Source organism: Ammospiza caudacuta, chromosome Z, assembly GCF_027887145.1.
Source record: "Ammospiza caudacuta isolate bAmmCau1 chromosome Z, bAmmCau1.pri, whole genome shotgun sequence".
NCBI lineage: Eukaryota > Metazoa > Chordata > Aves > Passeriformes > Passerellidae > Ammospiza > Ammospiza caudacuta.
The window spans coordinates 51,831,437-51,857,595 of NC_080632.1; the positions used below are offsets into that span (position 1 = coordinate 51,831,437).

The window sequence follows — 26,159 nt, forward strand, 5'->3', positions numbered from 1 at the left end:
ATGAATTCCTGATTTAAAAAAACAAACAAGGTAGGAACTGAGATACTGAACACTGCACTTGAGCAGTCCTCAGTAGTAAAACACACCAGCAGTTGTGGCATCTTGATTCTGAATATTCCGTGCAAGTAAAACTCTTTTCATCTGAGGATGTTTTTCTTTTCCTTTCTTCCAGTCATTTGTCCAAGTGCTGCTAGTGATCACCCACCACAGAACAGGACTGTGATGTTCTCATCTGGCAACAGAACAGGTTTTGAACTCTTTGAAGAATGGTGGGACAAATCAAAAACAGTACCATTTTACCTGATTGCAGTTCTTCTACCCCTGCTAAATCTGAAGTCTCCATCCTTCTTTGCAAAGTTTAATGTCCTAGGTAGGTAACAAATACTATTAAAGCATTGGTTTGCTGTGACTGAAGTGTATAGAAGACCGTGAAAACTACTCCAGTGAGTAGAATCATAAAATCTTTTAGGTTGGAAAAGTCTGTAAGGTTATTGAGTGCAACTGTTAAGCCAACACTATCAAGTCCACCACTAAACCATGTCCACACGTGTTATATATCTGCACATTGTGCAGATTTCATACATCTAGGGATGGTGACTCAATAATTTCTCTGGACACTCTGTTTCAAAGCTTGACAACCCGTTCTGAGAAGAACATTTTCCAAATCTGAACATTCCCTGGCACAGCTTGAAGCTATGTCCTCTCATCCTGTCACTGGTTGCCTGGGAGAAGAGACCAGGCCTTTCCTAGCCACAGCCAGTTGTTCAGGCAGTTGTAGAGAGTGATAAGGTCCCCCCTGAGCCTCCTTTTCTCCAGGACAAACACCCCCGGCTCCCTCAGCTGCTCCTCACAGCACTTGTGCTCCTCACCCTTCATTAGCTTAATTTCCTTTCCCTAGACACTTCCAGCATCAAAACATCCTCTTGTCATGAGGGGCCCAAAACTGGCAGTATTCATGTCACAGGGGCAGCCTCATCAGTGCTCAGCACAGGGGGACAATCCCTGCCCTGGCCCTGCTGGCCACAGCATTGCTGATCCAGGCCAGGATGCCATTGGCCTTTTTGGCCACCTGTCAGCACATTGCCAGCCCGTGTTCAGCTTCTGTCTCCAGATCCTTTTCTATTAGGCAGCTTTCCAGCCACTGTTCCAGTATTTTGGTGGCAGCCCAACCCAGAGTGGGTTGTTGATTGGTTTATTAACCCCAAGGGCTTTGTCTGCTGCTGTGCTTGAATCTTACGGGTAATAGGGAGTTCATTTTTCTTCCTTTCCTTTTCTTCCTTTTCTTCCTTTTTCTTGCTTGATAATACTGTGAAACAAATTCCCTTACATCTACAACAGATTTTCCCAAATGGTTCTATACATACTACTGTGCAGCATTTGATACATATTACCTTGGTGTAGTCGGGTATACTCTTCCTCCTCTGGTAAACATTTCAAACCAGCAGTTGCTTCTGATCTGAAGTAATTTTCTGCCAATCAGGTGACTAATTAATTACAACATCAGTCAGTCAGTATGATCTGCTTCTGTTCTTTGTCCCAACTTCCAATATTGTGGATTCTTCTGTGCTGCATAGGAAACAATTGTGACTTCCTGCTTACATGTCTTGAGGTAGAATGCCAAGGTGGTGGGGCTGGTAAAGTGACTAAAGCATATGCATGATGGGTGGGGCTGGTCACAGTTCAGGGAGTAGAAGATGTCTGAGGAGTAGCGCTGAAGCCCACAATGAAGAGAAAGAGAAAACTGGATGTGGATCAGAGGTTGAAAAAGTTGGATATGCTTTGTAAAGGTGGTAGAGGACGGGGATTTGAAGGTCTAGTTTGTACGTCTGTTCCATAGTTACACTTTATCAGAGCTTGGATCTGCTCTTGCTGAAACCACTAAATGAAAATACCATGCGGGAATTTGGGTACTTGATACTGCCTCTGTACAAAAGGTGTGGGTTTTATGTAGAAAAAAAATTTAAACCCAGAATATTAATTACACATTACTCAATAGATTATTATGTAATTGAGAAGGTGTTCAAAATTGCCTTAATTTTTGTAAACCTTGACGTTTATAAGACAATAAAAAATGGAAGACAATTTTGAGATGATGAAATTTATCTCAGTAGAGTTTTAATTATTTTGATACCTGTGGAAACAGAGGTTCTTAGGAAACTAAGAGTCTTTTAGCTGATCTTCACATACAGAACATTTTATTTTCCTAATTTCTTGGGATTATCTATCAAATCATAATTCCTTCTGTTTATTTTTGAACCTTGATGGGTTAAAATGCTGGGGTTTTGTCTTCACTTACTTAGAGCCTGTTCTCTGCTAACTAGCAGCATTATTGGCCATGAGGTTCATTGCAGTAGCCTTAATTATTGTTGTTCAGTTTTCTTCAATTTTTAGGTAGTTCCTGTTCTGCTCTTGTCTCTTTCAAATGGTCTGAAACAAGACCATATACCCTCCATTCTGCAGGTATAAACAGCAAGGCATTATACCCATCTGTGATCTCATTTGTAGTTGTTAAGCTGTACAGGTGCCTGCTGGATGCCTCCTAACCAATGAGATGGAATTCAGATCCAGTATTATAATAAAGATTATCCAAAGTTACATTTAACATAATGTTTTAATCAGTAGCATTGAGGTGTCATTATCAGCTTCTAGTTCCCAATGTAAAGTTCATAAGTGCAGTAATTTCCATTGAGCTGTTTGGTTCCAAAAGTCAGTGACTAGATGGACATTGTAATAGCTGGAGTGCTATGATCAGTCTCCACTTAGATTGAAATCCTGGCAGTGGAAGCTGGAATTGGTCTGTTTGTGCCTAAAGACCTACGTGCCCAGCAGCAGGGATGGCAGGGTACTTCCTCTGCTGTCACCAGTGCCGGAAAGTTATTTAAACTTGCTGGAAGTTTACATTGTGTGCATGTGCATCTTTTTTTCTCTCTGACCTATAAGACAAGTGAAGAAGAAGTTTAGACCTAGTCTTCTGTTAGGAATGAATACTAACCATAACTGTTTGACTACTAGTAACTAGATGGATGGAGGAGAAATTAAACCCTGCATAAATACTTTGTACTATATCATGGTATTTGTTTGGCTCTTGTTTTTTCCAGGTACAGTTTCAGTTGTCTACTTAGTTTTTCTGGTTACAATAAAGGCTGCTCATCTGGGAATGCACTTAGAATTCAACTGGTTTACAGAGAATGAATTTTTTGTACCAGGTAAGATAGTTAAAATGCAGTGGTGAAGTATATATTTGGTGAGTTTAGGATTTTTTTTTTTCTCTCATTTACCTTTTAGCAATCTGAGACATAAATAGAGGAAATGCTGTCTGATGTGGCAACTAGAGGAAAGATCCCTCCAGACCAAGTGGCAAGGAATCCCTTTCCCAGTGATGTTCCTTAGTTAACAGGCAGTATTAGCAGTAAAGAAGAGAAGGAGCCCCTATCAGAGGAATCTTCAACATATATCCTATACCAGAGAGCTTACCTTAGACCTGTTTCACCTATGTTACTTTAAGTTCTAGTTGTACGTGTTTCAGATCATGCCTATTTCAGTAGCAATTAGAAATTACAAACTGTAGACAGACTGACTGTTAAGGGTGATTTAAGTTCTCCACACACTGTCTTGCTTAAGTGAAATAGCTCATTCATCATAATTTGCAAGTACAGTTTTCCCGTGCTTCCCAGTTTATCTCAAGTTTTTGGTCATAATCTTAGTAGTTCTTCTCTTTCAAACACCCATTAGCTGGTTTTATCCCATCAGTACCTATCAGTATGTTTTTGTTTTTATTGAAGGTTGTTTGATGCCTATTTGTTCTTTTCAAATTACTGTTATAAATTCCTCTGTGAGATGCCATAGTCATAAACAAGAGGCATTTAGTATTGCTTGAACAGCTAGCCTAAAGAGATCAAGTTTCTTTTTTAAGAAACCTGGATTAAAAGAACAAAGGTTAGGTCCTAGTTGGCTTTTCCCCATCCTTTACAATAAGCAAAATTTTAGGACCAGTTAGCTGTAGGGAGCTGTGTCCTGAACATTAGAATAGTGTCCCTTCTTCTGATCTTAGAAACAAATGAGAAGAATGGGTTGTAGTGACACACGTGCTGCAGGCCATTGAGAAACAGAGCACCCAGTAGTTTGATTAATTTGGTAAAAACTCCTACTGCTAGGAGATAGAAAAGGCAGGTAACTAATGCATACAAATACAGCTTCCATGAGATTCTGAAACTGTCAGTTTGCTTTTTATTATTGAGATTGAAGTAGTGCATGGAAAACGAGCCTAGAAGTCAAGGCCAGAAGTCGCTTGCACTCTCAATTCTGTCAGTAGCACATCATGCTAATTAGATATTGAAGGTACAGTGAAACCAACTCTAGGGAAAGCTTATTCTTTCAGTTTGGATAAGCCCTTCATTAGTTGCCTGGAGTGTGTTTACTTTCCTAACTTTATAGCACTTTACAGAAGTCTGTTTTAAATATGTTTGCATGGAGCTCTCTGTGGTTTGTTCTGTAAGGGTTTGTGAACCTCTGAAGAGTGTTGTGCTGTACTTCTGGATGCTTTTTCAGAAGCTGACTATCTTAGGGTTCTCTAAATGCTGTTAGCACTTTAAAGAGAACGTACATTCTTAGGTAATACCAATTAAGATGGTGCTCTAATGATGTTATGCATTGGTGAATTCCTAGACCATTTGCAGCACTTGGAGAACCACCATCTTGTGAACATCTTTTGAGTATTAAAACAAGCAGAAAAATGCTATTCCCAAAAGAAGGAAATGCTTTTCATACATGCTGTGAAGCATGATAAGAAATTGCTCTGCCTTTCTTTATGCCCTGTCTTGTAAGCAGAACCTCTTAAGTATCTACAGATGTAATTTTTCTTCTGGTAGCATAAGTGACTTCTTAATAACTAGAAGTGTTCACAGGGTAAATGATTCCTTCCCTCCATCTCCCTCTTCAGGAACCCGTAGGTATACAGCCTCACTGCTGTCAATTCCAATTTCACAAATGATTTCCAGTTAAACTGTTGAGGAGCAGAAAACCTCGTATGTACCAATCTTAAATTAACCTAGTAATCACTGATGGTTGGAGTCTATCAGAGAAGCCCTGCTGGAAAGTATATTCTATAGTAACTATTGTCTTCATGTATCTTGCACTTCCTGATTAAGTATCTGCATTGGCTATGGTCAGATATGAGATAGATTGTCCCATTTCAAGGTGGAGGTTCATGCGTTTGTCAGTACCCTCCAGAGCACTGTATGTCATCTGCATTTTGTCATTGTTTGTTTCAAAGAAGTAATTTAAAAACACTTTTTTTTTCTTTGTTTAGAGTTTCGAATTCTGTTCCCTCAGCTCACAGGGGTTCTAACACTTGCCTTCTTCATCCACAATTGTGTCATCACACTTCTTCAGAATAACAGGAATCAAGAAAACAACGTAAGTAACTTCACAAGACTGTGCTTATTTATTCTAGATTGCCAGACAATAGTAATTTTTTTCTTGTGATTTTATAAGAAAAAAGTTACACATTCTTTTCCTTGCTATGAGGGAGTAACAGAAAAATTACAAATTACATAAAAGCTCTGAGGAATACCCCAAATTTACAAGCTGGTATTAAATGGCCAAATTGCACACAAGAGGCAGATGACTTGACTATGTTGTAGGTCTTAATGAAAACTGACCAATTTTAGAATGAAAAATGGTGGAAAATATTTGGTACATGACTGATGTTAGCAGAATCCTCAACAGTAGTTTTGAGGTCTAGGTAATACTTCAAAACTTTGTCTCACAATTCTAGTCAAAGTCCATAAAGAAACTTGGCACAATTTAGGAAATCCTGCAGGATTTAGGAAATCCTGCAAGCCTGGATCAGGAGGCTTTGTGATACATAGTCTTTGGACTGGTGCTTTACCCTTGAAAAAGCTAAGCGCTGCTTCTCCAGATGGAACTGCATTCTTTGTTAATATCTTCCAATTTTAAAATACCAAATGGAGTAAATACAATACACAGAGTCTGAGAGTAACTTTTACTTTCATTATTTTTATTATTTTATTTTTTCCTCCCTACTTCCAAGGATTCTTGTCCAACTTCATTAAAATGTTAGCTGTAAAGGTACCTGCAATAACATAAAAAGATTTTTAAATACTAGCTGTATGAAAAACTAATGAAATCACAGAATCCCAGAATGCTTGAGGTTGTAAGGAACCTCTGGAACCTCTTATCCCTGCTACTGAATCAGCACCACTAACAGCCAGATGCCTATACAGCACATCAGATAAAATAGATCAGATTTGATTATTTGACAGTGAAGTACAGATTATGTACCAATGCAATGAGATGACCTCTTAGGCTTTAAAAGTCTGCATAGTTACTTCCTTTTACCTGTGAATCAAGACCAGCTTGTGAATTATGTATCTGCAAAGGAGTCATGCATTCTCCTCCAGGAAGGTTTCTGGGGGCTTAGGGCTTCTCAGCTGGAGGTCTGGACAAAGAAAGCTAAATAAGCTTTTTCTTGATTTCCTTAAGAAAATCTTATGATGTGGAGAAGGGCAAGATTTCTCTTTAACTGTGGCTTTCAAATTCTAAAGGGTAGATCTCCAGCAATCAGGTCTATATGCTAATACCCTCATTCCATCTTCAAGGTTTTCCTGTGTATTTTCCCCCTCTGTTTACATCGGAGCAAGCAATCAGATGCAAAGAGCAGCACCTGGAGTGTTCTTTAGCTTGCTTTTCCTGTGTGAAGGTGGAAGAAACTGCTGCCTGCATTTGAATCAGCTTTTTTAAGCCCTTGACAAAACTCTGCATTGCAGAAGAATGTTCAAATTTCTTAGAAAGGACAGCTTTGAAGTATGGCAGGAAAGATTTCTAGAAGGAAAACAAATCTCTGTAATTCTTGTAGTAGTTTTATTTGGCTGGAGATTGCTTTTCCTCTTTGTAGCTGTACAGGAGCCTTTCACCTAGGTCTCAAAAATGCTTTGCAAATGTTAATGAAGTACCTGTGCTCTTGAAGAGCTGTTTTGTGATTATGTCACTAAGCGGCTGGAGTAAGTGGGAGATTTCCATATATATAGGGGTCTTGCCCTCTGTCATAAGTCATGGGGGGGTTTTCCAATATATTTACAAGATGCTTTCTTCTCTCAATATCTGATAGGGTGATACTGACATAACTCCATGGATAAAAACTTCACTGTTTTATTGATGGACCTGTTAGGATGGCACTTCCCTCAGTGTTCTGTCAAAAGGCACAGAACTTGGCAAGCTGGAAAAGCACTGCTTTTGTCTTGAGCAAAACTTACTGAAAGTAGAGGTCATAGAACAACTCTCTGGGGAGCTGGAGAAGAGTAAGATAAACAATAACATTCCTCTTATGGAGTCAGAAATTCAAAACAATAGCAGCTTCCATTCTGGTCACAGGCGTGCATCACAGCCCAAAGCTAAAATACATGGGGGAGGAGTGCTCTGGCCGCTATTCCTGTACAGTGGTGTGGGTGTTAGAAGAGAAGAGCAGTGCACCAGAGTAAGCCACATGTCAGCAGCATAGCCCTGTGAGCAGGTTTTTAGTCTGCAGTTCAGAATTTACCTTTCTGGTCTCATCTCCCACTGCTGCTGCCTCCTTGTATTTATCAGCATAAGTCTTTGTACAGTGTCAGTCAAATGGTTCAAAAACAATTTGCATAGGAAATGTAACCCAGCCACAGAAAGGAGGGTAGGTGTGGGTTTTGGTTGGTTGGTTTTTTCCTGATTAGTGTTTGTGATTAGTTTCCCTGAGCAACACTATGGATGCTACACAAGCCCACCATGATCTACAGGCATAAATAAACTAGTGCTGTCTCCCGACAGTTGTTTGTGGATATACCTGGGAGAAAGGCTGTGAATGGGGAGATGTTTTTTCTCTAGGTATTAACTGCAGAAGGCATGGAGCTGTAAATGGTACTTACTTTCTGCAGTATTGAAACACTTTATTCCCTGTAAACAGACTGAGCTTCCCTTGATGGTGCCATACCATTGGTTTCTGTTTCCTGCCAAAATTATGCACAGCATCATCCATCCTGGTGAAGTACTTATTTTTGTCACCCAGTTAAATGTTACAACTTGTCCTTGATGCACGAGCAGGTGGAGTCATTTTTATGATCTAGATCAAAGTCCTGTTGAGATATTAGGGAGTCAGCATCTCTCTTGAGAAGGTACTAATCTGAAATGGGATGATCGAAAGGTATTTCAAATGTGGTAATCATTACTAAGCACTGATACTGGCTTCTCCATCCAAGAAGCAACTCCACAAAGTAGCTTTCACTGGTACTGAGGAAGGAAGTGAGCTGTTTTTTCCATGGCATTCAGCAGGCAAATCAAGGCCTGGAAGTACCATGTGGCAGCACCATGTAAGAAATGTCCGTAGAGCCACAGAGCCTCCTCTGTGCCATGTCAAATCCTTTGCTGCAAGTCTGGCCAGCACCTGAATACTGACTGGTCTGTGGATGTGATACAATGTCTTGTGCTTTCAGGGCTGTCTTTGTTAGCTCCACAGTCATCCTTTTGTTAGGAGGCTGATTTCTTCCTTTGTTCTACTGCTGCTGCCGGCCTTGATCAGCCAATTTTCTCTTCTTCCAGCAGCACTTCTAACCACTTCTTTGTTCTGTGGATCTGACCAGGAGAGCTCCCTGTCAGAAGTAACTGCAGGGAGTTTGCTCTCCAAGCTCTGTCTGAAAATCTGCCTGTTACTTCAGGTGTATTTGAGAAGGATTTGGCAGGTATCAGGCTATGATCCTTATGAACTGTGACCAGCATGTTGCCTTAGATACTTACTTGGAGACTCCCACTGTGATTCTACAAATACTTCCTGCTTCCAACATTGTTTTTTCTACAAGTTTGATTCTTAAGCTGTGGCTGTAATAATTGCTGTATTCTTATGCTTAGGCAGCATTCACCACAGCAATGTCTGCTTTTGTGTGAATGTAAATGCCTCAAGTATCAAATTTAAAACAAAAAAGTGTAGTTATTGCTCTTACTTAAAATAGTCCTTTTATCTCTCCCCATGTGTCCTTTGATTTTTTTTTCTGGAATTATGCTGTCTAAACAGTACTGTCAACATCTTAAGGGAGTGAACCCAGGTCTCTTGAGGAATAATGAACATTAATCAAAAGATGTTCCTGTTATGTAAACTCATGTTGTTGTACAGAGGTAACCATCTGACACACACAAGCATGTATTTGGAAGGGAGCTGATGGATGTTTGAGAAAAAAATAAATTCAGGTTTTCAAGTTGTCTATTTTTTGTTTAATAGCTATTCAGATCAAAATCTGGGTACTCTTTCTATGGTGACAACACCTGGAGAAAATAGTCTGTTGTGTTACACGCTATGAAAATAAATTATCAAAATTATCTCAGCACTTAGTTTCAGTGCAGATTAAAGCATACCACCCTTAAGAACTCTGGAAACATGAACTGGTTAGTACTGGTGCAAGTACCTGTTAGAGGTAATAGCACACCACCTATCTACCATTTTTCATGTCTAAAGGAAGCAGTAAGAATTTTATTTCACATTTCTTGCCCTTGCAACTGCATGCACCCGTCACAGCAAAAATAGTTTTACAGTTGGTTCTAGAACTTATGTGTAGGCAGAATACAAATAACAACTGTGAGTTACTATACTGTTTTTATGTGCCAGGACTACACCGAAAATACCGGACTTAAAGCAGATTTTGGCAGATGATGTGCATTAAGATGTGCAGAACACACTGGATGTGTTTTGAAAAATTGTCCAAGTCCTGTCCTCAAGAGATGAGAGTCTGCATCTCTTTGCAAAACTGCGTTACTGTGTCTCTTGAGTCCTACAATTAATGGAAGTTACTGATAAATACTTGCAAGAAATATGGATGCTCATATTTAATATTCTTAAAATTAGTTCTTATAGTGGGTGGGCACTAGTGCTTTTGAAGGTGTAGATGATATGTAAAAATCTGTACAGCTTCTCATGTCACAAGAAGAAATTCTGCATATAATTTAAAGAAAAGGCTACTGCTCGACTTCTGATGAAAGTTGATAGTCCTTACTCAATGGCCAGTATGAGGAGAGTGAAGTCTAGGCAATCATCTTCCGTGTGCATTTAAGTGGTCAGCAGAAGGAAGAGTTTGCAGCTAGAAGTGTGCAGCTGCTGGGAGCTTGAAGGCTGGAACATGACCCTGGAACATGTTCAAATCATGCTGATTCCTTTTTCCCATCAGCCTCTAAAAGGCAAATAATATTCCTCATGAGACAGCAATCTTCTACCCCAAAAACATGCAAAATGAATAGGAGATTCCACGTCTTTCACAAAAAACTGGCTTCTATTTGAATTTCTCTCACAACTCATAATCTAGTATTTTATCATTTCCTCAGGGATTGCCTTGCTCTTGGCAGAGCCTGGAATGGTGTAGGATATGTTTTTCTGTCAATAAGATAGTGTGAAGAAGCACTATGGGAAACATTCCCATGCACAGATGTGAGGAAGCTTTGCTCATGTTCAGTGAACTGGCTGAAGGTGATAATTATCACTCTGGTCTGGAAACCAGTATAATCCTAATAATTTGGTGCTATGCCTGGGCTAGTAAGACTTGCTTCTCAGTCTTGGGAAAATAGGGTCATGTATTGAAACATTACTAGTAATCCTTTAAGAAGCTGATGATTAGCAGCAGCTGAACAAATGGTTTTCTGTAAGGTAGTGAGTGTTTTGTACTGTAACAAAGCTTACACAGGATTTAGTTAGCTAATAACTAGAAACAAATGGTCTCCCTCTTTATTTCCAAAGGAAGTAATTTATGTAGAAGAATAACTCAACAAGTACATTGCTGTGAGATCAGTCTGATGTATATGTGAATTCTCTAGTTTCATAAAGTACTTAATTAGTTTTGCCAGTCATTTTCCTGTAATAAACTTGTGGTTATTTTTGTGCAGTGGAAAACACTTGTATATATTATATACCTTAAAAAGATAGCCAGAATTTTCAGAACTGAACTTTGAAGTTTGTGTTTAAATCCATACTTAAGTGTATGTAGTGTAGTTAAATATGGATTTAGGACCCTAGCTTCAACACTCTTTCCTTAAAACCTCTGATTAAATTCCTTTGTATTACATCTGCAGTTGGGTAGACTGATGTCTTTGACCGCAAGATTTTATTCAGGATAAGAAATTTAACATAGGGCTTTCTAGGCTTTCTGTGTGTCAGTGTCCCAAGGGTCTTATTAGGAATAGTTGAATGTAAGAAAGTAGAAGGGATTTCTTGTTTGTTTTAATAACTAGTGTATACTTATGCATCAGGAATAACACGCTACATCTATTGGCATATCTCATTCATGGTGCCTTTTTTGTATGTTGAGAGATCAACAATACATGTCTAGGTCCACTTTGGGTATTGAAGCTTTCTGATCTGATTAGAACCAGGTCTGAAGTCTCCATCCAAGTAGTAGGAAGTAAAAATAAAAATGTACAAGTGATAGTAGTAAACAGAAGAAAGTAATGCATATAAAAGTAACAGTAATACATGAAATAGAAATCTTATTATGAGGTTTTGTATGTAAGTGCTGGCCAAAATAAAATCTTGTTTTTCCTCAGGTGAGAGACCTCTCTATTGCATACTTCCTGGTTGGACTGACATACCTGTATGTTGGAGTGATAATTTTTGCATCTTTTCCTTCTCCACCATTATCCAAAGAATGTATTGAACAGGTGAGATATTTTACTGTATTATATATTTCAAGGAATCACAAGATGGTTTTTTTGGGGACCGAAGTGGGTAATGTGGTCCAACCTCCATACTCAAGCAGGGCTATCCCAGAGGATATGGCACAGGATTGCATCCAGATGGTTCTGGAATATCTTCAGTGAGGGAGACTCCAGAACCTCTGTGGGCAGTCTGTTCTAATGCACAGTCAGTCACACTGTGAAGAAGTTCTTCCTCATCTTCAGTTGGAACTTCCTGTGCATCAGTTTCTGCCCATTGCCTCTTGTCCTATTGCTTGGCACCACCAAGAAGAGCCAGATCCGTCCTCTTGGCACCCTCCTTTCAGATGCCTGTGTACATTGATGAGGTGCAACAGGAATAGGCCCAGCTCCCTCATCCTTTCCTTGTAAGAGAGATGCTCCAGTCCCTTGATCATCTTTGTAGCCCTGAGCTGGAGGCTCCACTCCAGGAGCTCCGTGTCTGTTGCACTGAGAAGCCCAGAACTGGAGACAGCACTCAAGATGTGCCTCACCAGGGCTGAGTAGAGGGGCAGGATCACCCACCTCGACCTGCTGGCAGTGCTCTTCCTAATACATGCCAAGATACCCTACTTGTCCATTAACCTTTTAATAAATACGCAATAAAAAAAACCCAGCTACTGCTTCTTGCTTCATGATTCACCCTGGCAGGAGCATCTGTGCTTGACTGTGGTCAGTTGGTGGGACACCTTGTGGGCACTACCACGAACAGATGAGTAATGCTTGTGTTATCTCATTTATATTCACAAATGGTTCCCAATATTTCGGTGAAAAACAAACATATAATAAATACTCTGTGAAAGTGATGAAGGACCAAAATGAAAAAGTGAACAATTGAGCTTTTAATTTCTTTAGCTTCTTTAATCCTGAGAAGTGTGTGCAGTGACTCTTTGGGATTCCAGAAGAAATAAAATGTGAAAGCAAGTTTGTTTAGACAGGAGTCCTCCTTGCAATTACGTTTGAAGTCTGACCTCTGGAGTCTGACACTGGTGAGCCTTGCCAGCAGAGTTCTTCTGATAACAGCACCACATGAAATACTCTACAAAGGCCAAAAACTCTTTATCTGCTTCTAGGCAAAGCTGATTTCCATGCCCTAAATTGCTTCAGAGATAGCAGTTATCAGTGGGGGATCCATGTTATGCCAGGTGTTCTATAGCTCTGGCATAATATTTAGCAATAAGGTGGCATTTAAAGGCTTCCTCTGACTGTGGATTAGTTAGAACTGGTATCACTGTTAAACAAATTATTTTTTTAACCACCTGAAATAATTTCACAGGATGAAATCCACATTTAAATAACATGTAATGAGTGATTTCCTTCCCATTTATTTTCTTAGCTCTCTCAGGTACTTATGAAGCTGTTTGTATATTTCTATGATGTTTAAGTCTTACAGTACTTTTTCAAATGTTCCCACTAGTAGTGTATGATCCCTTACTCATTTGTATGTAATGCAGTTTTACTCACAAAGTAACTGTTTTTAATAAGTAGTTATGGTATGATAGATAAAAGGAGCATATGAATCCATCTGCTTAAAAGGTCAGGTGGCCTTTCCACAGCCTGGATTGTTTGAGGATGTTCAAAAGATCAGAAAGCAATTCATTATGTAATACTAGCATTAACACTGACATCAGCTTAGTAACATTCAAAAATTGGTTGTTATTATGTGGCAAGGCAGTTGTAAAAGAGGGAGAGGGTTTTTCATGTTATGGAGTTCATTTAGCAATTGTAGTTGTTTGGGTTTTGTCCCATTGTTTCTGGCACATAGATATTAAAACCCAGCAGATATATGTAAACAAGCCACCATTGATATGTAACATTACTTATATGTTTAGAATTTTCTAGATAACTTTCCCAGTGATGACATCATGTCGTTTGTTGCAAGAATATTCCTGCTGTTCCAAATGATGACTGTATACCCACTGTTGGGCTATCTGGCACGAGTCCAGCTGTTAAGACAGTTTTTTGGAAGTGCTTACCCAAGGTAAGGAGTTTGTTTCTTGACAATAGTTTGGCACACTCTGCTTAACTGGCTTTCTGTTGTCAGAAATTTGGCTAGATTTTGGGAATTTTCTTTGTACATTAGGTTCATTTCATAAGCTAGTTTCACAGAGTTTGTAGAGTCAGGGTGAATGGGCACACCTGCAGATCAGGACTGTTACAGTTTGCCAGAGCAGAATGGGGGAGAGGGGTTCTTTCAGTTTAGCTCTTCCTTTTATCAATAAATAGTAATTTTGTCAACACACTCCCTTTGGGTTATGCAATTATATGACAAAAGTTGTACAGGGAAAAAAAATGTTTAGTCTAGGAGCATTTAATCTAGCAATCCTTAAGCTGTGAAAAATATATACTCCAAATACTAACCTTTCAGCATGCCATCTTTGTTTTGATCATGCCTGATTAGTAATCATCCATCTGTTTTTAAACAGAGCTAATAGCTGGGTGAGTTGTTACTTGTGCTATCTGGGCTGCTGCTATGCTTATAAAAATAGCTTTTCACATGCTAATTTCAGAGATGAGCCACACCCTTGCATTTGTACAGTGTCTGTATTCCAGGGAAGAGCTGATGCAGATTTCAGTTTTAGTTTGGTTTCTTAAATAAAACCTAGGACATTTATATTTGGAGTACTGGAGTACTGAATTTGTCACAGCTGAGAAGTTGCCATTAATCTCCAAGTTTCTTATTTTGTATTGTGAATTACTGTTGATGGAGGAAAGGGAAAAAAAAAATCTCAGAAAGGAATGTGTATTTCCTCTGTGGCATCAACAGTTTAGGTCTGCAGAGATGTTGTTCCAAGTTTCAGGTTTCTTCTGAGTCCTGAAATAGGTTCTAGAAACTGAATGCCTAAAATTAGGCAGTGAAATAAATGCCTGCTTTTTTTGACTCAGAATTGTATGCAGTTCAACATTGGGATTTTTAGGAACTGCTGCAAGTTACTGTTGGAAACAAGGCCATTTATTTAAGTGCTAAAGATGGATTTCACAGCCACTGGGAAATAATCTTGTCCTCTATATTATGTGGATATGCCTTTTCCTATCTCCTCCCTCTAGTTACTCTGTGACCAGAATGGTTTTCATTTACCTCACGGGCTCTCCTAGAACCTACGGCTTTGTGCCAGTCTCTTCTCAGGTTAATTCCAGCTTGCTGTTTTAAGCCTTCGTGGTATGACAGATTTGATGATGCAGATGATTCTTGTATCCAGGATGTCCTGTGGGTAGCTTCACTCATTTTTAAATTTACTTTGTTTTAAGACTCCTTGTAGTAAAGTATTTAAAGCTTCTGAGAAGTTAAAAATGGTTTCTAGGAAGCCATATAAGTCTCTCCAACCTATAAGGTACCATATTCTGGCTGATGGGCTCTCTCGCTCTCTGGCATCCCAGGTGTCTCAAACACAGCACAGAAATCACTAAATTAACATTCAGGCTCTGGCTTCTGTGCATTTACAAGGTCAGGCCTTGTATTTTTCTATGCAGTGGAGACTTGCTGGAGGCTGGTAGCAAGCACAGAACATGTCTGTGGGAGAATAGTAAAGATTTACTGCCTGGTTGTTGAATATGTCTTCATGACTGGTTCTCACCAGTCACCTAAGATGACAAATCTCCTTTAGTAGCACTTTATGACCTCTCTAGGAAAAACTTCTGTATTTTCGGTTTTCTCCAGAGCTGATTTTGTAGGGATATGTTTTACAAATATGAAGCTTTTGCTTTTATTGACATAGACTGATATCTTACTGGAGAGCCTATTGATTCACTCTGAACAACCTACTTGGAAATATTAATTTCTGTAGCTTTCTGTGTAGGAAAATGAGCACCCTACTAATAGTTGAATATAGTTGGAATCTTTTCTCAAAATCCTCATTAATCAGGGCTAACAGCTCTTGGGCAATAAGAAGATTGATCTGTACAAATTCGTGCTTTGCCTCTTTGATTTTTCTGTATAAGGTGAATATATGGAGGAGAATACCCTGGGTCATATGCCTGGAGAAAATTTTTGTGTGAGTAGTGAGCCCAAAGGATGAAAAAGGAGGCAAAGAGCAGGATCTCTGTTGGCAAGCTAGCCTCATTTAACTCTGTGATTCTATGTGCTAAATCACATATCTTTTCATGCATGCATCTTTCTTATGTTAAGTTTTCTTTGCAGGTGAGAGAAATGTTGTAAATTTGCCTTCTGACTATAATTTTCCTGCCAAAAAAGTCAGACAACAAAGTCAGAACCCCGTAACAGAAACACCTTCTGCTTCGGTCAAAGTCTCCATTAGAAATTTTCCTGTCTTCAGTTTTAAGCTCTTGGTTGCTTTACATGGAAGCTCACTGATTTTAAAAGCCAGGCTTCTTCACACCAGCAGTTATTTTCAGGTGTGGGTTCCTGCTGCTGCTGTGGGTGGAGTTAACAGATACCCATTAAGTTAATAAATGGAGTGCATAGAAGTCTGTACGGATGCAACTTAAAGCAAATAGCTTGATCTCACACATGTTTACAGGGCTGCCAGATAGTTTTTATTTCCTGGGTGTGATTGTATTGCTCAGATCAATTTCATTCTCTGGGTTTTACCCCTTTTTCTTTATCTGAAACTGATTATAATAAAGCACCAAGATACTAGTTTCCTGGTTTGGAATTTATTGTCTAGATTTTTTTATCTAATGAAAGGCAAATTCTACCAAAAGTAGCATCATGTTTAATATCCTATTTTTTTCTGGAAAACCATGGATTATAACTGGATGATTATGAGAAACTGCATACTCATCTTCAAAGGAGCTTTTATTGTCTGAAGACTTGATTTTCATCTCTTTTGTGTCATGCTTTTTATTCTGTAGTGCTGTTTTTCTGTTAACAGCTCTTTGGTGTGTACCTGTAGTATATCCTACTAACCTATAGTCTTGAGTGATGAAGCAGCTCAGCCTCTCCAAACATAAGTGCTTAAACAGACAACATGTAACTTTTTTTCCTCCAGGTTTCCCAATAGACATAAGCTGAACAGTGGGAGATGGTTTATCTGAAAGGAAATGGGAGTCTTGTCTTCCAACAGTCAGGAGGAGAGCAAAAGAATCCTTGATTCTAAGAAAGAGGATTCTCGTTGCTCTTATGTACCTGTATCAGTGACTTGTCTGCCTATCTTAAACTCAAAGACACGTGTAGATGTGCTAGACACAGCAGTCTTCTTACAGGCATCATCACAGAGAATCATAGAGTAGTTTGGATTGGAAAGGACCTTGAAGTTCATTTGTTCAGCCCCACTGCTATGAGCAGGGACAGCTTTGACTAGACCACGTTGCTCAGACCCCCATCCAAACTGGCCTTGAACACTTCCAGAGGTGGGCCATCCATAGCTTTCCTGGGAAACCTCACCCTTGCAGTAGAATTTCTTCCATGTATTTAACCTAAATCTCCCTCTTTCAGAGTGTACCCATTCCTCCTTGCCCTGTCACTCCAGTTCCTGTCAGAGAATCCCTCTCCAGCTTCCCTGTAGGCCCTTTCAGGTACTGGAAGGTGTCTCTGAGGTCCCCACACAATCCTCTTCTCCCCAGGCTGAACAGCCCCAGCTTGCTCAGCCCATCCTCATAGCAGGGGTGCTCCAGCCCTCACCGACCTCCTGGCCCTCCTCTGGACTTGTTCTAACAACTCCTTGTCATCGTGCTGGGAACCCCAGAGCTGGATGCAGTGCTGCAGGTGGGGTCTCAGCAGAGCAGAGCAGAGCAGAGGGGTAGAACTCCTCTCTCATCTGCTGGCCAATGGTGCTGTGGATGCAGCCCAGGATTCCCGTGGCTTTCTGGGCTGGGAGCACTCACTGCTGGCTCATGGTGAGTTTTTCATCAGCCACCACCCCCAAGTCCCTCCCCTCAGGGCTGCTCTCCATCACTTCTCTGCCCAGCCTGTGGGTGTGCCTGGAATTGCCCAATGCAGGTGCAGGACCTTGCCCTTGGCCTTGCTGAGCTCCCTGAGGTTTGCAGGGTCCCACCTCTCAAGCCCTGTCCAGGTCCCTGTGGATGGCATCCCTTCCCTCCAGAATGTCCGCTGCACCATACACAACTTGATGCTGAGGGTGCACTCAATCCACAAATCCTTCAGCCTTTCTCTACTTCCTACAAAAGATTTAGAAATGAGAGAAGACATCCTAATTCCTTCTTTTATTTTGCAAAATGTATGCTGGTAAACGGATTACAACAGGCAAAGTGATGTACTGGGACAAAACCCAAGGAACTGTTCATTCTCTTTGCTCTCCCTGGTGTTGTTAAGGAAGGCCAAAATTCTGTGTATTGGGTAATTGCTTTCTTTTCTAAAATGAGATATGTTTGTAATGTCGTCATTTAACAGCTGATTTAGGGCCAGATGCATGTGCTTTATCTGCTGTTTCTTGCTTGACTCTGGATCTTCTTATATGTACAGAAAGCCAATTTTTTATTATTGTTACTGGCTCTTTCTTACAGTAATATTTGTGACAGAGATTCCCTTGATTAATTATATGGTGTGCATAAACTGCTTTAAACATTCATCAGATGATTTTTTAAAACTTTTTAACATCTTTCCTGTTCTGAGAGGTTAAATAAGCTGATAGACAAAAATCACTTAGCTTTCTTCAATGATTGTCATCCCTTTACTCCATGGTAGCCCAGCAGACCTGCCAGTTCTCCCATAAACGTATGTCTTCTGATGCAGTGAAATACATTTCTTCTGTTTGCATGCATGTTTGCTTGTCTGCTCTTCATCTGACTTCTGCCTAGCTTCTCTTAAAGGTTGTGATTCATTGTCTTTTGACCAATGTCACTTGAGTGAGATTTCCAGGAAGAAAATGCATTTTTAGATACAGAAGCCTCTCAAATATTCTTACTTGGGTGATCCTGATTTTCTTCTTTCCTTGCTTTCCAATTTCCCTTATTGTGTGTGTTCATCCTGTGACTCCATGCTGAGTCTCGAACCTCTGAGAGAACTTAAAACTTGAAGGGATTTAAAATCAGTTTCTGTCTTTAAATTTCCCCTGTGCTAGGGTTTGGTTTCACTGTTTTTGACATGATTCTTACTGTGAGGATGCCAAAGTTAATTAGATATATATGGTCACTGCTGTTCAGTGACTTCAGTGGGAGAGAACTTGATGGAGCAAGCCCTTTAATAATCTTCTGGCATACAAGGTTGTTTCTCCCCTCTGTCAATCTGAAAGGTTAACCTTGCCAGCAGAGAAAAAAGCAATACTTAGGAGATAGCTTGCGTTTTCTTCTAATCTTTTTCCCTTCTCCTTTCCGTTACCATTTTTGTGGGATTGCAGGATTTTTGCAGGTGAGCAGTGATTCCCTTTGTAGAAAAGAGCTAGAATCTTCAACTGCCCAGCTGAGAGTATGGAGACTGAGGACAGAAGACTTGCCATGGGTGTGCTTCCTTTGTGAATTACAGCCTCTTTCAGGCAACCCAACCTGTGCCTCAGAGCAGTAGCCCTAACCAGGCTGCCCAGGCAGACAGTCCAGCCCTGGCATGGGCCACCCGACTCTGCTGCCATTGACCATGATGACGAAAGTTACACCATTTAGAAAACAACTGTATGTGACCAGGGTGATTAAGCGCAAACAGGCCGAATGTTTTCTAATCTCTAATGTCCTCTAAATACTTTTCATCATATAATTGTAATAAACAATGGTGTGGTTCTTTCCCCTGCCTCCAAATGCTGTTTCCTGGCTGTCTTTTTGCAGTGTGTTGTGAGCATTAACTTTACTGTAAGCCAGTGTCAGGCTAAACCTGAACAATTCAGAACTTATTGAAATGTCACAGGCTATAAGAAATACTTGTCCTGTCTGGAACACACCTGCATGGAGCTCTAGAGTCCTAAGAAATGTACTGCCTCAAATAATGTAGCTACTTATAGCCCTAGGTACCAGATTTTACTTAATTCAGAAGAGTAGGGGTTTTTTTGGTAAATGGTAATGCCTTTCTCTCCAAAAAGATCACGACTTTTTCCCCACCCTGGAGATGAGCTGAGCTGAGCTGTGACTATCTGCCTAGGTAAAAGAAAGGATTTGCTGGTTAAATACCAGTTGTCCACTGTCATGGTTACAACTCAGGCTGTTTAAAAAGATAAAGAAAGGAGCAAGGATGTTCCAGGGGAGAAGTGCAATGTAATCTTTCACATTGAAACAGATAGGTGCAAAGCCTTTTCAGACCTTCTGATTTTGGTATTGTTCTTGAGGAATCTGATTAATCTTGACAGAGAAAACTGCAAAGCACTACTCCACAAGTACTGAATTGCTTTGGAGACTTGAGCATTTGAGGACCATTGTTTTCAAATGAGCCAGAAGACATTGTCTCCCCCTCAACCTAATAATCCTTTCCCAGATCAAGAAATTGAAAAATGTTTCATTTCACACCAAAGATACAGACACTCCTATTTGCTTTCAAAATTTAAAAGAATCTAGAAGTAATTTTTTAAAACAACAGCTTTGAACAACAAAATCACGTCTTCAAAGCATGCCAGAATAAAATACTTCGGAGATTTTTCAGGTTTTCTGCTAAAATACTCTGAACTGGCACAAATTTGCAGAACATTTTTGAATTAGCCAGCCTGCCCTGGTTTTAGTCCCTCTTGCTAAAAAAAAAACAATCTTAGCAAAAAGAGAATGGAAGAAGTACTGTTATTTTATGTGTCCATAAACTTTCTGCTTCAGTTGTGTGATAGTAAGGTCTGTGATCTGCCACGTCTAGGGAGAGAGGAGGTAGTTTTTAATGGCAGACACTTTTTTGTGGACAGGTCAGTTAACTGGCTTTCCTTAGCAGTATTAGAGAAGGTGTACACATTTGGTCCCTAAGAAGTCTGATTCTTGGGATTTTATTTTTTGTTCATGAGGTCTTACCAGATTTATATCCAGAAAAAACTTAAATGGCTGCTGTAGTCTCACTGCAGTTGTTCATCTCTAATGTACACTTCTTGCACCACTGTTAAAATGTCATGTACAAAATTGAAGAATTTTTTTTGTCTTTTTAAAATAAATGTTAAAAGATTGAAGGTTAAAAAAAGTCCGTAGCTTAAATTATTCCTTTGTATTTTAATTACCTTCATTTCCCTGAACTTTAATGAGACTGTTCTATGTCTTTAATCTTTCTTCCTAAGTTGGAAACTGGCAGGCAGCCTTTCAGCCATAGCCATGGAAGCTGTCACTTTTTAAAAGTTTGTTAGTTAGATCCTCCATAATACACATACTTTCTACAGTGAAGAAAAAATTGGCCTTGACTTACAGGTTTTGTATATTTTAGGAAATCATATCCTCCAGAAGAATAAACAAACCTGTAAGTGTATGCATGTTTCCTCTGTGAAAATTCTTTTTTCCCTTCATAGAAACAGCTGTGTGACCAAAATATCACAGGTTTTTATTCTATTTCCTGACTTTACCTTATGCTAAAATATGCCAACATTTCATATTCTCAAAAGGAAAAGTGATACTTTCCTGAGTCTTAGCTCTGTGCTGCACAGTGCTCGGCACTGAATTTGTCTGATGCATTAAAACCTGTTTTTGCAGAATAAAAAAATCTCCGTTTTTTCTCATTCTTAATGCAAAAGGAAAGCAACGGGAAATTTTTTGTAAAAACAAATTCAGCAAAAAAATTCAGCATAAATTGGGTAGGAGCAAGGAAGTTCATTACAGTTCATATACTATAAGACATCTAGCATTTTAAATGTTTGTCCTCTATCAAAATGCAGTAGAGTTCAAATTTTAATAGTGTTTGTAATGTTTTCCACTTGATGCATCTTTGCCTTCCTTCTGGTTTCCCGTAGTTGACTTTGAGCAATTCAGATCGTTCTGCGAACAAGCTAATTCTTTCTTGTGGGAATTAAGTTATACAGTATTGTTTCTTTGGTATTTGAATGTCCATCTGAAATACTTGAGTGCTGAGTACCATGTTTTTCGTAAGAATTGCCAAATTGCACATTCTTAGTCCTTAAGAAAACCTTGAGTCAAAATACTAGATATTTAGAAATTGGCATTCTGACTATTCAGTAGATGACATGTTTGCTGTGAAATTAATTAGCTTTAATAGAGTGAGTCATGCAAATGAAAACACCATTTGTGTACCAGTTAAATATTAGAATAAATGAAGGACAGTGGTGGTATTTTGTAATAAATATAACAGATGTTAACACTCTTTCCTCACTTTCCTGTAGCCTTTTCCATGTGCTTATCCTGAACCTAGCCATTGTAGGAGCTGGAGTAGCAATGGCAAGATTTTATCCAAATATAGGAGGTATCATAAGGTGAGTGTTGTTTGTTTGCAGTGAGCTTCCCTGTGGTGTTACTATGTTTGTGTCTTGATGTTGAAAAAGAGCACTAATAATTGTACCTTTATATTTTGTGAAGCTTGTGCCTTCTTAAGTTGCAAATAACTATTTGATGTGTAAACAATCAGCTGGCAAAGTTCTGACATCTGTTATTCTGCCTCTGTGTCTGAGGTGGTTGAGTTTTATTGGAGGTGTACTTTAGGACCTTGTAACTGTACTCATAAGAGAGTATGGTGCCAGAAGATGAGTTGCTTTGTTACTGTGTTCTTCTCTCAAGTTTCTGTTTTGTATTAAGACCATTGGAACATGGGTTGAAGGTCCATAATAAAAATCCAAGAAAGCAAGTGGCATCAACGTGTCTCTAAATGATATCTTAAATTTACTATGTTGATGAAAAGGTAGGATTTCTATAATTAGAAAATATTAGAGGAAATAATAAGGAAGTCATACTTTGCTATGTTTGACGTCAACATATTTATATGCATTGTCATTTATTCTTGGTTTGCATCTTTCCTAAAGCAACCAGGAGAAGGAGGTGTTTAAAAATACCGAAATCTGTAATTATAAAACCAGAATGACAGGTTTGGGTCTGACCAAAGTAGCAAAATAACTTTCTTTTGCTCAGTGGCTGATCTTTGAGGGTTTTTCCCATTTCCTCTTTTTCTTCTGTCTCTTCTTGTAGTAAATTTTTTTTGTATTCCAGTAATAGAGATGGTCAAGTAAATTGTCATCATAGACTCTTAGAATGCTAGAATGGACTGTAAGGTTGAAAGAGACCTTAAACCTCATCTGGTTCCAACCTCTTGCCATGGGCAAGGAACACCTGCTGCTAGACCAGGTTGCTCAGAGTCCCGTCCTACCCAGCCTTGAACATTTCCAGGGACATGACATCCACAGCTTTCCTAGGCAACCTATTCCAATGTCTCAGCACCCTGCCAGGAGAGAATTTCTTCCTGATGCCTAATTTGGTTAAACATTGTGCAATACATATCTCTGTTTGCAAACTGGTGCTTACCTGATTTGTCTATAATGTGCATAGTAACGAAACACGTTGAACAGTGGATTTCCAGCAGATAAATTGTCCTTTTACAGTCTAACATGCATGCTTGCTAGTTAGACTGATCATTCCTTGGAAATGAGTGTTCAAATATATGAAACAAAATATGTTGTTACTTAATAACATTTGGCTGCTTAGTAGGTGAAAATAATGAGAACATTTTTGTAAGCAAGGGATGGGTTAGAAAAAGAGTAGTTAAATGTTTCCCTTGCTGTGGTTGATCATGTAACCCGAAGGGCATGTTGTTCCTTTTAGGTCTGAAGAATGATTTGCTAGAAGCTCATTAAATAAATTAAAATAAGAATTGCAGATTCAGGAACATTTCTATATTTAAATGCTTTAATATGTGTTCTCAGATGGTGGGCTGCAAGGAGGTTTGCAGTTCTGACAGTAAAGGATGTGTAACAGAGGATGCGCTGTCCAGACTCTTTCTGTTGCATGTTGACAAATTTCCCCAAAGAAAGTAGAAACATAAAGTCTTAAGTAAGGGATTTAGTCCCCAACAGCATCACAGGGTGTGACTGAAAGGACAGAGCCATGTCAGAGTGCAGGTACAAGCAAGCAGGGGGCTGGACAACACAGAGGGTGGTAATTAAGTGCTAGTGAAGGAGGTAGAAGTCAGTAAGGAACAGAAATTGGTGTTTCTGTTAGCAATTGCAGATAGTCAGTATTCATCCAGATTGTTCATTTGTTTGGCGGGGGGAAATGACAACAAGAATAAGAATAAAGGCAAAGCATTCATTCTTTTTTTTCTTTTTTCATCCCCTCTTTCCTCAGATACTCTGGAGCAACATGTGGTCTGGCCTTTGTGTTCGTATATCCATCACTCATTTACATGATCTCCCTGCACCGTGCTGGGCAGCTGACGTGGCCCGCACTGATTATTCACATCTCTATAATCCTCCTTGGACTGGCTAATCTGATTGCACAATTCCTATTGTGAAAACTCCCCTTTCTCCCGTGGTTGTCACAATTGGTACTGTGATATTTGGCAACAGCCTTGAGCAACACTGTGAGGCTGAGCAACACATGAGGACCGTCCTCAATGTGGGGATCTTGGGAAAAGCTTCACCTTTGAAACAAATTCAAAACACATCATTCAAGTGTTTTACAGGAAACATGTCTTGCTTCACTGAAATCACATGAAATCTTATGATAAGTGAAATGGTTCACATTTGAGTGATACAGTTCTCCTGGTTTTGTTGAAGGTGAATCAAAAATTAACGACATTCAAATATTTTAATATTTTACAGCACATTTCTCCAAACACAAAGCTTCCAGCCTCAAGCTGTGGAAATCTTTCCTCCAAATGAACTGTCCTTACCTTGATTAGCAGACATGCTTTCTCAGTATTGTTCACTGACTCTTTGAAATGCTCTTTTGTTGCAGTTATTTTCCTGATTTTTTTGGAAAATGAAGAATTTATTGTCTTTCTTCTTTTTTTTAGGTTAATTTATAGTCACTTGGGTCAAAATGCACTCTTAATTTTGAATACGCTATTAAATTGTTTTGGCAATATTTTTCCTCTAGGAAATTCCAACAACGAGAAACAATAAACTCATGTTTCAGTGTTTTATTCAGAACCAATATGTACACAACTTACTTGTGATCTTACAATACAAAAAAGCCAGGAGGATAAAAAAAATTAGAAGAAGACAATTAAAATCAGTAATTCCAGTCTTGACCTCAGTTCAACTCTGTTACTGGGCTATTATGTACTGTGCAGTTGTCTTGTCAGGAGTTGCATGTGGTTTTTATGGATGTATGGTGTACACAGCATTTGTTCATCACAGGCCTGCCCTTGCAGGGTCTTCCTCTGGTGGTCTCCCACTACTACTACACATTTTGGATGTAAGCAGAGAGACAAAGCCAGCAGTCTTCAGAATCATGGATGAAGGGAAAGAATTTAAGTTTTAAATAATTTTTAACAGAAGCTGGGAGAATCTGGGAAGATTTTGTTATGGAGTTGTTTGGGTTTTTTTAAATTCTTGTTTACAAATTAAGAGGGTGTACATGCATAAGTACATAGACGCCTTCCTTCATCTACCTGCTGTAACTCTGTGTTTTAATCCAAAACACACAGTAATTAAGTTGCCAGACACTAGTGGAATGTAATTTTTGTGGTTGGAGAGAGAGTAGAAACTCCTCTTTGTGCAGATTTTCAGTGCATTAAAATAATCAACAAATGTAGAATAATTGAAAGAGAACTCTGAGCAATACTGAATTCCAAAGTAAGTAAAAGAAGAAAAAGGTTGGAGTGGTGCAATATTTGTGAAGTAGGAGTTGGGAAAGATAATTACATTGCAGTGGAAGAGTTCATATTTTCATCAGAAAGACAGTGAAAAACATAACCTAGGTTATTACCATACTTCTCTGGAAAATTATGTGAATTTTTTTAGTGATAATGTAAATCTATTTGTTTTATTTGGGCTCCTCAAACTGTGTAAAGGACACTCACTTTCCTAACTATCCTTTGATTTGTATGAAATACAAGATTATATGGGTTTGGAATACTATTGCAGAATACAGTGATCATTTCCGGTTGTTCTTTTGTTGTGAATTTTTCTGTGCCTTTAAATCAGAATTGGAGAATACATCCATCATCTGTTGTGTTTTAGAGAGAACTATCTGCCCCATCCTGGTAATTTTCCTTTTGTCCTGTGTAGACTCTTACAAGAGAAGTACTTCAAAATCAAAAGGAAAGAACAAAAGATACAGATTTCCTATTATTGTTGGCTTATTCACATTAGGCTCTTGTGCTTATTTATTATAGGTTCAGTGCTTAATTTAGTACAAGCCCTGATGGGTGCAGCTAATTAAATTTTATTATAGCCTTCCATGTTCTATTTGAATATGATTCCTTTTTTATATCCTTGTCATTGAAGCTGATAGTAAAATACCCATTGATTTTAGTAGAATTAAATTCTGTTAGGATCTAGTAGTCAACAGAAATTCCTAAGAAAGACAGAATTCTTGGTGAAGTGTCCTCATTGCATCTCTTTTTTTCAGTTATGCAATGTACAATGACTGAGTTAAAATTTAGAAGGAAATTATTCAGAACATTTATAGAAGACACTTTGAGCTCTGTGTTGCTGCACTGTTTATTTATACAAGCCTGTAAAAACCTTTTTATTTGAATT

At 39.0% G+C, this 26,159-nt stretch overlaps 1 protein-coding gene across 1 annotated transcript in view; it reads left to right on the forward strand.

Annotated features, from left to right (window-relative positions):
* The window catches only part of SLC38A9 (solute carrier family 38 member 9), a 44,185-nt gene extending 18,473 nt beyond the window's left edge, over window positions 1-25,712 (forward strand). Inside the window, exons 9-15 of the mRNA XM_058823639.1 lie at window positions 173-370; window positions 3,099-3,206; window positions 5,309-5,415; window positions 11,566-11,679; window positions 13,545-13,693; window positions 21,849-21,938; window positions 23,797-25,712. Coding sequence (XP_058679622.1) covers window positions 173-370; window positions 3,099-3,206; window positions 5,309-5,415; window positions 11,566-11,679; window positions 13,545-13,693; window positions 21,849-21,938; window positions 23,797-23,962 — 932 coding nt within the window. The 3' untranslated portion in view covers window positions 23,963-25,712. The remainder of the gene's footprint in view (window positions 1-172; window positions 371-3,098; window positions 3,207-5,308; window positions 5,416-11,565; window positions 11,680-13,544; window positions 13,694-21,848; window positions 21,939-23,796) is intronic.
* The last annotated feature ends 447 nt before the right edge of the window (window positions 25,713-26,159 follow it).